At 35.6% G+C, this 13667-nt stretch overlaps 2 protein-coding genes across 2 annotated transcripts in view; both read left to right on the top strand.

The window, feature by feature from the left end:
* The window catches only part of XRCC4 (X-ray repair cross complementing 4), a 258879-nt gene that overhangs the window by 88083 nt on the left and 157129 nt on the right, over positions 1-13667 (top strand). The window lies entirely within an intron of this gene.
* On the top strand, positions 3254-3791 carry LOC309959674 (U6 snRNA-associated Sm-like protein LSm3). The gene has a single exon (XM_082836069.1). It carries the CDS (start codon positions 3261-3263, stop codon positions 3567-3569), a length of 309 nt encoding a protein of 102 aa, XP_082692195.1. The 5' UTR covers positions 3254-3260; the 3' UTR covers positions 3570-3791.

Genomic DNA, 13667 nt, shown 5'->3' with positions numbered 1-13667 from the left:
TATTATATTAAAGTATTTCTGTTAAAAAAAAATTTTCAATCTCTCATATCTTCTCCCAAGCTAAATAAGACTGCATCTATGAATCACATTGATTTTATTTTGTTAAAGACTGTAAGAAATTATTAGGAGTAAACTCATAATTATAGCTGGCAATATAAAACTTGTTAGGAATATGAATTTGCTTTATGGAGGACGTATAAGTTATGATAGTGTATTGTCTGATCTGTTTATTTTGATATGTTTAATTAATTTTAAATAGTAATTAAAATTGTTTTTCTCTCAATGCTCTAAATAATGTGAAATGTTAAAGAAACTATGACCTGATTAGGTAAGGGTTTAAGATAATCCTATTATACAATAAAATAACATCCTAGAGCTTTAAAACTTTGAACAAACATGCAGAATTAGTTATCATTTTTCAATTCAAAATGAAAACAAATGTGAAAGTTTCCTGATCCAGGGAATAATGAAATAACCCTCGTTTCTAAATAGGTATAACCTCTGAAAGTAAAATTAGTTTCTGTGAGGAGATATTCTTTCTGAAGTCTCTAGCATTCCTTGAGGTGATATACATGTTTATGATTAGGGTAATCTCTAAACATAATTGATTTTATTAGATTTATCTTAAAATATTATGAAGAAGACACTATGGAATTAGAGGATTTTATGTCCTGGATAGAAAAACTGGAATCGTGGTAATACTGCATGTTGAAATTGCTGAGGACAATGATGCATAATCCACAGGCCTTTTGTAAATACAAGTGGACAGAGAACATGACCTTCTTGTCATTCACATTTGTGCTGAGCTGAGCACTCAATAAAATACCGAATGATATTCATGAAAGTAATGTGAGTGATCAGAAAATTGTTATATGGATTTCTAGGACTGACCTATGATATGAGCCTCCATCCCATTCCAGGTTCATAGAAATGCTGAGACATGAAAAGAGGGGTGAAATCTCCAGGGGACAGAAATGAAAAGATAACTTGAAGCTGGAGTTATGCTGCATTGGCCAGAGAGGTCATTTGGCCAGTATAGTTCTAGAGGCTTGAATTTAATGTCTACATGGTGATAGGATACTAGGAATTCACTGTGGGAGGCAGGGCAAGGGTGAAAAGGGAGGGAGCCTCTTGTGCACATGTCTGAATGGAATCAGTTTATACTGTCCCCACAGCACAGGGATCTCAGGCCAAGAGATTGTCATAAATAATTTCTCAAACTCTTGCAAAAGCAAATGCTAAGCTATATAGAAGCTAGTGCAAAGCCCATGCAGATGGGAATCTTATGAAGAGAATACCCCTTCTGAAGACAAGTTCAAAATAAAAAATTCCAGCCCACATGAATCATCTAACATGACTAACATGATACAGTCAGCAACCACAATAAAAAGGACAGTTATTACCATGAAGTATGAAATAATATAAAAAAGTAATATAAACTAAGCATATTTTAAGTGATTAAGCATATTTTAAAGGAATATGAAACATAATAAAATGGAGCAAAGGAAACATAAAGACATAGAAAATAGAGGAACAAAGTAAGATGGTAGAAATAAATTGGTAAATCAATTATGTGAATATAAACTCATATTGAAAGAGATTTTAGATTCTACAAAATGCAAAATCCAACTTTATGCTATTTATAAGAAAGACATCTAAAACATAAGGATCAAAATGATTGAGAAGAATGATAAAATTAATATACCAGACAAATACTAATCAAAATATAATTTATGAGGGAATTTTATTATTATACCAAAAATATGCCTGAAGCCAATAAGTGTTGCTGTGAATAGGGAAGAACTAGGAAAACATAATAATTCTGAGAACCTATATTCACCAGACAACATAATCTCAAAATACATAAAGCAACAATTAATTGACTCAGTTACAAGTTGAAATTTAAAAATCCAAAATCATATTGAAAGTTTTTAAAACATCTCTCTCAAAAATCAATATATTAAGCATATGAGAAAACAGCAAGAAAATAGAAGACGTGAACAGTGTATTTTAACAAGATTACTCGGATGGATGGATGGATGGGTGGATGGGTGGATGGGTGGATGGGTGGATGGATAGATAAGCAGATAAGTAGGTAGATAAATGGATAGATGGATAAATAGATCTATCTAAATGGGTAGATGGATAAATAGATCCCTTTATCTAACATTAGAGAATATACACTTTTTTTCTTCTTTTTTTTTTTTTTTTCCCGCGTTACACGGGCCTTTCACTGTTGTGGCCTCTCCCGTTGCGGAGCACAGGCTCCGGAGCCGCAGGCACAGCGGCCATGGCTCACGGACCCAGCCGCTCCGCAGCATGTGGGATCTTCCCGGACCGGGGCACGAACCCGTGTCCCCTGCATCGGCAGGCGGACTCTCAACCACTGCGCCACCAGGGAAGCCCACTTCTTTTCAATCTTACTAAAGCATGACAATATTTAACTACGTACTAGTCCACAAAGGACTCTGGTAAACTAGAGAATCAACATGCAGTTCTAGTTTTCTATAGTTAATTACAAAAAGATTGTCTCTGCCACAAATATAAAGCATACACATATAAGAAAATTCATGGGCCAGAGAAGCAATTTAAAGAAAGATTATGTAATATTTAGAATTGAACAGCAGCCAAAACACTGCATATCAGAACTTGAAGCTAAAGAGTTAGCATAGTTTTTAAACGCATATTTTAGCAATGATTGAAGATTGATGAGCCAAGCTTTCAACTCATGCCACATGATCTGAGAAGCAGGGTGTACAACAAAGAGAATCCTCAAGATGATGCTGAAGGGAGATCCAGGATGACTGCACTACAATTGACTTAGAGAGCATAGGTCCATCTTGGAGTAGGGGTTGGTCAGAGAGCCAAGAGGGATGAATCTGAGGGGGCTGGTAGTGGGTGTGATTATTTGATGTGTTGGATTGTTTTGAGTTAGAGTTGAAATTTGCCAAACGTAAGTTGTTTTTAATATTTCCCCATTATCATTTAACATCTGTTTTATCCTTCCATTTTTTTGAAGAATATGTTTCAGATTTATGTTCTAATTTTTTGTAAAATAGTCATTTTTTCATAGTTCATTTCCTTTTTAAAATTATGGATGATTTTATGTTGTTTGGCTAAGTTTAAATGTGGTTTAGAATATATGCTGACTGGATAGCAAAGAATACCTCCTTGAAACTGTTCATATGAGGACAACTCTAAATTTTAAATACTATTTTCTCAAAGATTGATTTTCGAAAAACGAGCGCAGGGTTTGAAAGATGGCGGATGACGTGGACCAGCAACAAACTACCAACACTGTAGAAGAGCCTCTGGATCTCATCAGGCTCAGTCTAGATGAACGAATCTATGTGAAAATGAGAAATGACAGAGAGCTTCGAGGCAGGTTACATGCCTATGATCAGCATTTAAATATGATATTGGGAGATGTGGAAGAAACTGTGACAACGATAGAAATTGATGAAGAAACATATGAAGAGATATATAAATCAACAAAACGGAATATTCCGATGCTCTTTGTCCGGGGAGACGGTGTTGTGCTAGTTGCCCCACCATTGAGAGTTGGTTGAAACAAAGAATTTATCCTGTGTGGAAAATAGGAGATTTTGTATGATTGCCTCTTTAAATGTAGAAGATACTCAAAAGAGAAACCGGCGTACGTTTTGATTTTAAGAAATAACCAAGAATTCTTCCACTTCTGAAATAAGTTGATTTGCAGATAACTCACAAATTCTTAAGCTAAATGGCATTTTTATTTTTGTCCAACCCTTCCAATAAATGTGATCACCAAGATGCAGGAAAAAAAAAAAAAGATTTATTTTCTTATATTCCTTGATTTGGAGTAGACTTTCACTTTTAATCTAGAGAGAATTGTTTTGTTCTCTTTAGGGAAAGAGAGTTGAACTTTTACAAGAGGATTATGAAACACAAAGCGAGTGCTGTACTTGCTAACATAAAATGAACAAAATGGACACATCGTGTCACAGGCTGCTTGTCTCCCTCAAGAGACAAAGACTAGGCCAATCTGGGCTATCCTTCTATGAAGTTAGAACAGCTGGAGTTTGACATTTTTCTTCTCTACATCTAAAGACTGGATAATGTTCATATTGGATCTTACTTGTCTTTCCCACTTTTGGTCTCCTGTGTTCTTTTTGGCTTGGGATCTTGGTTAGTGTGCAGGATAAGCTTGAGAAAAAAAAAACTTTCTCATTTCAGGATGAAATATTTAAAATAAACAGGCTGTGTGTTTATTACTGTGGAAACCAGACAGTAAGTATGACTGTAAACAGAGTGATTTCAAAAGACTAAGTGATTAAATGCCAACAGGACTGCAATAATGCTATCATTCTTTCATAAGTTTTATTTCTACCGTAATTATTGAAATGCTTTCTGAAATAATTTTATGAAACTTATGTTAATCTTTTGTCATACATACGTGATTTTTTAAAGAGTTTTATTAGAAACGTCATTTATTTTACTGAATGGAGAAAATTGAAGGTATACTTGTTTTCAGCAAGTATGATGGCTAGACTCTTCTGAAAGTGTTAAATTCTCAGGAATCACTTGATAACATTTTTCATGTTTGTTAACCACCAGTGAAATAGTGATTTTGTATCTTGTGAGTTTGCTGCATCCATCTGCTTTCTTCTCCAGTCTTTTCATGGGAATGCATTCTGAAAACCTAGTTGTAACTGTCCAACTCCTCTGATATATAACTTAAGATTTTATATAACATAGGTTATTTCTCATTCTAGTGAATCATTTTGTGCCTGATAGGACATTTGGGTAAAGCTTAATGAAAGCAAAGTTGCTAGAAAATGAATTCAGCTTGACTCACTCATGGTAGTTGCACCAGCCTTATCTTGAAGCAGTCCCTGTTGTTTCATTCAAAAAAACTGTATTTTCTATATACTAAGTACATTAGTTTTCTATTGTTATATAACAGATTGTCACAAATTTAGCAGCTTAAAGCACCATCCATTATCTCACAGTTTCTATAGGTCAGAAGTCCAGCCATGGCACAAGTGGGTTCTCTGCTCAGGATCTCACAAGTCTGAAATCACAGTGTCAGCCAAACTGCATTTTCACCTGGAGCTTAGATTCCTCTTCCAAGCTCACCTGGTTGATGGCAGCATTTATTTCCTTGCTGGCTGTTAGCCAAGGGTTGTTCTCAGCCCCAGGAAGCCACTCTTATGGCTCCCTCCGTCTTCAAATCCAGCAACAGAGAACTTCCTTCAAGTTGACTCCTTGCTCTTCACAAAGATCCCAGTCCATTTTGAGGGCTCATGTGCTTTGCTCAGGCCCACCAGAATAATCTGTCTTTTAATTAATTTATTTTAATTTTAATTTTATTTATTTATTTTGCGGTACGCGGGCCTCTCACCGCCGCGGCCTCTCCCGTTGCGGAGCACAGGCTCCGGACGCACAGGCTCAGCGGCCATGGCTCACGGGCCCATTCACTCCGCGGCACGTGGGATCTTCCTGGACCGGGGCACGAACCCGCGCCCCCTGCATCGGCAGGCAGACTCCCAACCACCGCGCCACCAGGGAAGCCCATAATCTGTCTTTTTAAAAGTCAGCTGTGCTATATAACCTAACCTAATCATGGGTGAGACTATCTCATTAAATTCTCAAGTTCTCACATACAAAAGGAGAGGATTACACAGAACATGTACACCAGAGGACTGGAATCTTGAGGTGCATCTTAGAATTCTGCCTACCATTAAAATAATAGAGGCTGTTAGGTATGTATTTCTTCAGTTTCTTTTTTCCATCTTCATATGTGTCTGTATTCTTTTCTTCCTCTAGTTTCAGAAAAGGAAGACTTTTTATTTGAAGTTTAAATTCTTCCTTCCTGGTCTTTCCCACCCCTCCTTGAATTTACTCTATTAGACCTGCATGTGTTCTCACCCTCACACTCAGCTTTACTCTTGTATTTTCATTTCTCCCTATCTGCTCCTTCCCTTCAACTTATATGTTGCCTGGTCCTCAGTTCTCTTCACTCAAGTGAATCTGACTGCACTTTTCTGTGGCTCAGGTATAAGTCCACTATCTTTTTTGAAGGAACTTGTCCAAGCAGCTGATTTTTCTGTCTCTGGTCCTCCCTACTCTCATCTACTACCAGAGGGACATTCTAAAATGCAAATCTAATCACACTATTCTGCTTAAAAATCAGTGGAAGTCCCACCTTGTTGCCTTTACCAGAGGACCACATATGGACTATGGACAGGTTATGTTTGGCCCTTATATGCAGAAAACACTTTAAACGAGTTTCCAAGAATTTAAATCAGGAGCTTATACCTAAAAATATGGATTTCTGGCATCTCTTGAAAAATTAGAAATCTGCGTAGCCTGGCCTACATTTCTACAAGGCAACTACTCCTTCCACTATTATTACTAGTAGCTGCCCCTGTAGGTGGGAAATGCTCTGTATAGTTTTGCCAACCCATCAACTTTATTCATTTACTTTACCTGCCTAGCCCCTGAAGACAGTGACTTTACAAGCCCTGACCTAGAGAATAAAGACTAAATGTCTTAGTATTTATCATTTTTTGTAACATCATCCCATTCATAATTTTCAGATCATTTTGAATCTTAGTTGACTGATTACGTTTCAGTTTCTCCTGCCAGATTATGATTTCCATAAGGACAGGAAGTATGCTTTGTTTATGCTTTCACTCTCAGCCCCTAACAATTTCTAACACATACCAGAAACTCAGTGAAATTGATTTAAATGGTGCTGATTGTACTTTCACACTTACATACTGATTTTGTGTGTCCACATAAATTGCTAAAAAGGCAATACAGACAAAAGTAGGTATCAGCTCTCTAGCACTATTGGAAAATCTTAAAGCATACCTTTATGGTCTACCAAAAGTGAATCAATAGAGTCATTTTGATTGACAAAGAATAATCCATTGTAATACTGTTATAGTGGCAGTGATGGTGGAAACCCTTCAACATTTTCAATGTCTTGTTCCTTTTATACTTTCATTGGAGTATAGGAATTTGGACTCCCCTGACGGTGTTGTATGTTCAGAACATAGAGAAAATAGGGCTTCCAGTTTGCTCTTGTTGCTTTCTCTGTAAGATACTGAAAGGCTTTCTCTTTGTTTACATCCATCAATAAATATTTATAATTTTTCGAAGGTTTCTTAACCATTGCTATTCATTAAAGAGCATTTTAAACTATGATTTTTTAAGGTGTTTTGAGAATGATGGTTTTGGTTATTGGAGGTGATTAATAGAATTTCCACTGTAGTTCTTTATGATTGGATTAAAACATGAAATGTAAATGGGATTATTGAACATACATAAATCTAGAAGGATGAAGTTTGTAGTGCTTTGTGTACTGAAATTTTCTTGTTAGAGTTTGTCTCTGCAGATTTTAGTTCTGTTTTTCAGAAATGTCATATTGAACTACTTTAAAAAAATCTTTCTCTCCAGTATCCCACAGAAGCATACTTGCATGGAATTAGAGGTAGATACTCATGTTAAAAAGAATCATAGATTGTTGTTGGCAATGAGAGGGAAATCATATTTAATCCAAGACAGGGTGGTTCCTCTAGGTTACTCACTGATGAGACAAAAACAATGGAAAAATTTGCATCATTGCTCTTTTTCTCCCTCTCAGTAAAATTGTGAACAAATTCTTTTTGTGATCCTGTTTTTGTGTTGATCTCACAAGTTGAAAACATTCTGGACCGTTCCCTATTTCAATGGTAGTTCACAGTGATGACGTGAATTGTCTACAAGAAATTGTTTTCTGCATATGTTCCAAAAACAGTCATTATTTGCGATATTCTCTGGTTTTATTTTTAGATATTGTTTCAGTATTTCTTTATTTTGTTATTTATAATGTTCAATCAACACTCATTAAAAAAAACAAAAACCTGGATAAAGGTAATTCTTACCCACTTCACGTTTTTCTTTTTTTTAATTGAATTGGCCAAAAGATAATCAGGGCACAGTGGGGGAATTTAGGAAATGAGTTATCTTTAGGACATAACCATATGCACTATAAGACTGAAATACTACCTATATTAGAGTTTTCCAGAGAAAAAAAATATATATCCTATATAAAGTATCTATCTATATAGATACAGATATCATAAGGTATTGGGTCACACAAGTATGGAGGCTGAAAAGTCTCACTATCTGGACACCCAGGAAAGCTGGTGGTGTAGTTTAAAGGCCTGATAGCTGGAGAGCTGATATTGAATTTCCAGTCCAGGTCTGAAGCCCTAAGAACCAGGAGAATCAAGGGCAGGAAAAGATCCATGTTGCAGTTCAAGTTGTCAGGTAGAGAGTGAATTTAACTTTCCTCTGCCTTTTTGTTCTATTCTGGCCGGCAACTGTATGGATGGTGCCCGCCCACAATGGGGAGGGCAATCTATTTTACTTAGTTCAGTAATTCAAATGCTAATCTCTTCCAGAAACACCCTTAGAGACACACCCAGAAATAATGTTTAACCAGCTCTCTGGGCATCCAAATAAAATTAACACATAAAATTAACCATCACACTAGCTATTGCCAATCTTGACATTGAGAGTCTGATTATGGTCCTATATATTGATATCATACTTAAAATTTCACACTGCTACTATAATCCCCAAAATGTGCTCATCTATTCTGAGATTGATGAACTTGTGAAAAACATTGAATATAATGAGCATTTAAAAAAATTGAAGTATAGTTGATTTACAGAGTTGTGTTAATTTCTGCTGTACAGCAAAGTGATTCAGTTTTATATATATATTCTTTTTTATATTCTTTTTCATTATGGTTTATCACAGGATATTGAATATAGTTCCCTGTGCTATATAGTAGGACCTTGTTGTTTATCCATTCCATTCTATATATGATAGTTTGCATCTTAATGAGCTTTTTTTTTTTTTTTTTTTTTTTTTTTTGCGGTACGCGGGCCTCTCACTGTTGTGGCCTCTCCCGTTGCGGAGCACAGGCTCCGGACACGCAGGCTCAGCGGCCATGGCTCACGGGCCCAGCCGCTCCGCGGCATGTGGGATCTTTCCGGACCGGGGCACGAACCCGTGTCCCCTGCATCGGCAGGCAGACTCTCAACCACTGCGCCACCAGGGAAGCCCTTAATGAGCATCTTTAATAACACTTCTCATACTATATAACAGGTACCTTTTTATAAGAGTCACTTTGTGGGCAGGAGCACTGTATTATTTCTTTGTACCTTTGATATATATATTAGTATTTGGTGAAAAATTCCTTTAAACTGTTTGTTGGATTAAAAGTGTGAGAATGAACAATTCTTTGAAGTTACATAGTAGTTTTTCTTTTTCTTTTTGAATGTCACTCATAAATTACCTGGGAATTAGGGTAAACAGGTTGGATGATAGTATTATTTCAAATTTTTGAAGTTCAAAGATCAAGGTCACAGCTTGTTGGTAAAGCAACCTCATCCTAGACAGTAATATTTATATATTGTATATCTTGTTCTGGAATTTAAGTACCAAGAATGCAGATAACATAAAGAAGAGAATTTCAAATTTTAGAGCCATTTTGTGACACATCCCATTTTTTTTCATATTTTTAGCTTCAGCCAAAAGGAAAATATACATAGGAAGAAAGAAGTGTGTTCAGAAAAACCAGAATTCAAATCTAATTGTCAATCTTTGATATCACATTTGGGTCTAAGAAATGGCTATTAAAACCAATTTAATTGTTACATTTGACAACGTCAAAATTGTAAAGTAGACTTTGAATTTATACTCAATAAAAACAGTTGCTGCTAAGATACAGAGTTGTTAAAAGTAAAAATTTCAGTTAAACAAATGCTAAACAAATAGGAATTTACATTTCAGATAGCTATTCCAGTAGCTATTCAAGTTCAGAAAATCTTTCTAGATTGCAGAGTCAAGGTGGCCAGATTTCTTAAAATCATTAAGAGGAGATCTACACAGATGACCTTTGAGGGTGGAAGTATATTAGGTATATCCATATGGATGAGAGTATTTTGGTTAAGGGGAAACAAGGACAGAATAAAAAATAGCCTTTTTTAGCCCCCCAATAATGCCTGGTTTCTATTTCCTATGAGACTAATGTACAATGAACTGAAATATTAGCTCTGTCCAGTTTAGGAAAACAACCTAACCTTATGGGAGCCATCTTCTATTTATTTGCTTAAAGTTACTACTTCCGTAGTGATTCTAAGGAACATGGAATGTGACGATTGCTGTCACTTAATATATAGAATCCCTTTGGGAAGAGTTTAGGTCAAGTCATTTCAAAAGCAGTTGGCCATCCCCATATAACTTTCTTTGGCTTATGCATTGGCCCAGATAGCAATATTTCAGTGGCAAATTTGAGTTTATCCAAAGCATGAACTTGTAAAAGCTTGTCATGAACTTGAGAAGTGTACTTACCCAGTTTAAAAATTAAATAAACCTGTCAGAGCTCCCTTTCCAATGAGGAGCTCTGTATGTGCACACCAGGCATTATGGCCTCCTTCTTCAATTTATAACCAAACACTGATTTATAAAATTAAGTCATGATAATTTTTAAAGAGTCTACGTTCTGTGGTTTTCTGAACTGGCTTATTAAGGGGAGTGCTTTTTTTCTCCCTTAATATGTTGTAACCATGACAATAAGTGCCAAAGCATTTCTCATAGCTAAACATAAACCTTTGATCTGACCTTTTGAGTCATACAAAGAAAAATTATTCTTTAAAAATTTTATGAAATATTCATTTTGTGTCTGACATTATTTCCCCATTGGCTATGACTTTTCATGTAACCATATATCTCAGTATACACGGTATTTTCAGAATGCCACCCTCCCTTCCATTGCTCCCTCACTTGAGTTTTAGAGATTCATCCCTTAGCACCCCATTGAATGAATGGAGATTACTACATTGTCAAAATACAATAACTGCGATACCATTTGGACATTTTTGGCAATGGGTAAGTGTTCTCATTTGAGATTGCTTCATAAGAAACAGTTCACAGAAGTGGAACTACAATATGCCAAAGCAGTTGATTTCTTTTGGACTTAACTAAGTTTCTGGTTTTAATATTTGCTAACAGCTAGGTGCTATTATATGTAACATGACTTATTTACATAATTACCACAAAACACTTGGTATTTCATCTAGTAATGACATTACTTCATTGAAAACAGTAATTTTACTACTGCAGTATTTCGACATTTTTGTCTGGCTACATTTACACTTTGAGCTTTTAATGGATGAAAATTCATGGTTGTAGTATTATAGTTTGTATCAATTTTTCTAAAATTAATCTACTAACATTGTAGGCCTTATAAAATACTACCACCCTCTTTACATTTATGTAAAGCAGATATTCTATCTGATTCATCTTTCCATAATGTAGATTGCCTTGTACATATACATGGTAGGAACTAAAGAAAGAATATTTAATTGAATTTCAAGTTTTCATGTAGAATTCTACAGAAACTTATTGACTGTATTTCATATATTCCTTGTACTACTTTAGTCTTAGATCCAGAGCTCAAAATCTGAATTTATTACAATTAGCCCAGAGAAATATAATTTGATTTATTTCATCACATTGAGTGGTGAAACATATTCTCTGAACATGTCTTTATTATTTTGAGGACATTAATTCATTGACTTCTGGTATCCAACATTGCCATGGAAATCTGGTGCCATTCTAATTCCTTATAACTCATTGACAAGTAACCTATTTTATTGCTCTGTAATCTCTTAGGATTCTCTTTTTGTCCCATATGTTCTGAAATTTGATGATGCCGTGCCTTGCTATGAGTCCTCTTTTGATTAAATGTGCTGGGACCTTAGTAGACCCTTTCCATTTGGAAATTTAAATCTTTCAGTTCATGTATTTCTTCTGCTTTTTTTTGTTGTCTCTTTTGGCTAATTCTATTATGTGGATTTTAACTCATCCTGTACTGTACTGATCCTCTCATTTTCTCTCCTATTTTCCATCTGTTTACTTATTTGTGTGTGTGTGTGTGTGTGTGTGTGTGTGTGTGTGTTTGTTTAGCCCAGAATTCCATCCTTTGACACCTCAAGTCAGGAAAAGAGGACTCTACTTGTTCTACATGAGCTCTAGGACTGGACAGTGCCATGTGAGGAACAGTCATACAAACATGGATCTCACCCTATTTGAGTACTTTCTAGTTGCTGCCTGCTTTCTGTCATTCTTCAGTCTTTGAAATAGGGTTTTGTTTCTTGGGTGTTCTTTTTTTTTTTTTTTTCCTGAAGGGTGGGGGGGGCGTCAGAGTTTATAATTGTTATCTCCAGGAGGGCTTAGTCTAATACAGCTTACTTTGCTATTAGCTGAACTAGAACTATCTCAATGTTAACTTTTAATTACATTTTTCTTTGTGAGAAAATTCAATTAAATGCATGGTTACCATTCATTGTACTCTCCAGTTCTTCTCAATCTCATTAAAAATAGTTGTTAATTTTTATACTGTACAGGCAGTTTTCCTATTAGGTAATTATCACCTAAAAAAAACTACCTTGAAAAATTTTAAATGTTTTTTAGACCAATAATTTCTTTTTATCTTGTATGTAGGTCAATAAAGAAATAAATCAAAGTAAATATTACTAGTTTTCTATATAAATATTTTAGATTGGAATTTGGTTTTTAGAGATCAGCCATTAAATTATAATAAGTATGCTTGTTAGGATTCTTAGTAAATATATTCGGATGAAAATTCTGACAGAAGAATTATTTTATTATTATTATTTTTTAAACATCTTTATTGGAGTATAATTGCTTTACAATGTTGTGTTAGTTTCTGCTGTATAACAAAATGCATCAGCTATATGCAGACATATATCCCCATATCCCCTCTCTCTTGCATCTCCCTCCCACCCTCCTTATCCCACCCCTCTAGGTGGTAGCAAAGCACGGAGCTGATCTCCCTGTACCATGCAGCTGCTTCCCACTAGCTATCTGTTTTACATTTGGTAGTGTATATATGTCCATGCCACTCTCTCACTTCGTCCCAGCTTATCCTTCCCTCTCCCTGTGTCCTCAACTCCATTATCTACGTCTGTGTCTTTATTCCTGTCTTGCCCCTAGGTTCATGAGAACCTTTTTTTTTTTTTTTTAGATTCCATATATATGTGCTAGCGTATGGTATTTGTTTTTCTCTTTCTGACTTACTTCACTCTGTATGACAGACTCTAGGTCCATCCACCTCCCTAAAATAACTCAATTTTGTTTCCTTTTATGGCTGAGTAATATTCCATTGTATATGTATGCCAGATCTTCTTTATCCATTCAACTGTCGATGGACACTTAGGTTGCTTCCACATCCTGGCTATTGCAAATAGTGCTGCAATGAACATTGTGGTACATGACTCTTTTTGAATTATGCTTTTCTCAGGGTATATGCCCAGTAGTGGGATTGCTGGGTCATATGGTAGTTCTATTTTTAATTTTTTAAGGAACCTCCATACTGTTTTCCATAGTGGCTGTACCAATTTACATTCCCACCAACAGTGCAAGAGGGTTCCCTTTACTCCACACCCTTTCCACAAAGGTGTGGAGTAACCTTTTTGATGATGGCCATTTTTTGATGATGGCCATTCTGACTGGTGTGAGGTGATACCTCATTGTAGTTTTCATTTGCATTTCTCTAATAACTGGTGATGTTGAGCATCTTTTCATGTGTTTGTTGGCAA

The sequence above is a fragment of the Leucopleurus acutus genome, assembly GCF_964270905.1.
Source record: "Leucopleurus acutus genome assembly, chromosome: 3".
Lineage (NCBI taxonomy): Eukaryota > Metazoa > Chordata > Mammalia > Artiodactyla > Delphinidae > Leucopleurus > Leucopleurus acutus.
This window is presented reverse-complemented; position numbering and strand designations above follow the sequence as displayed.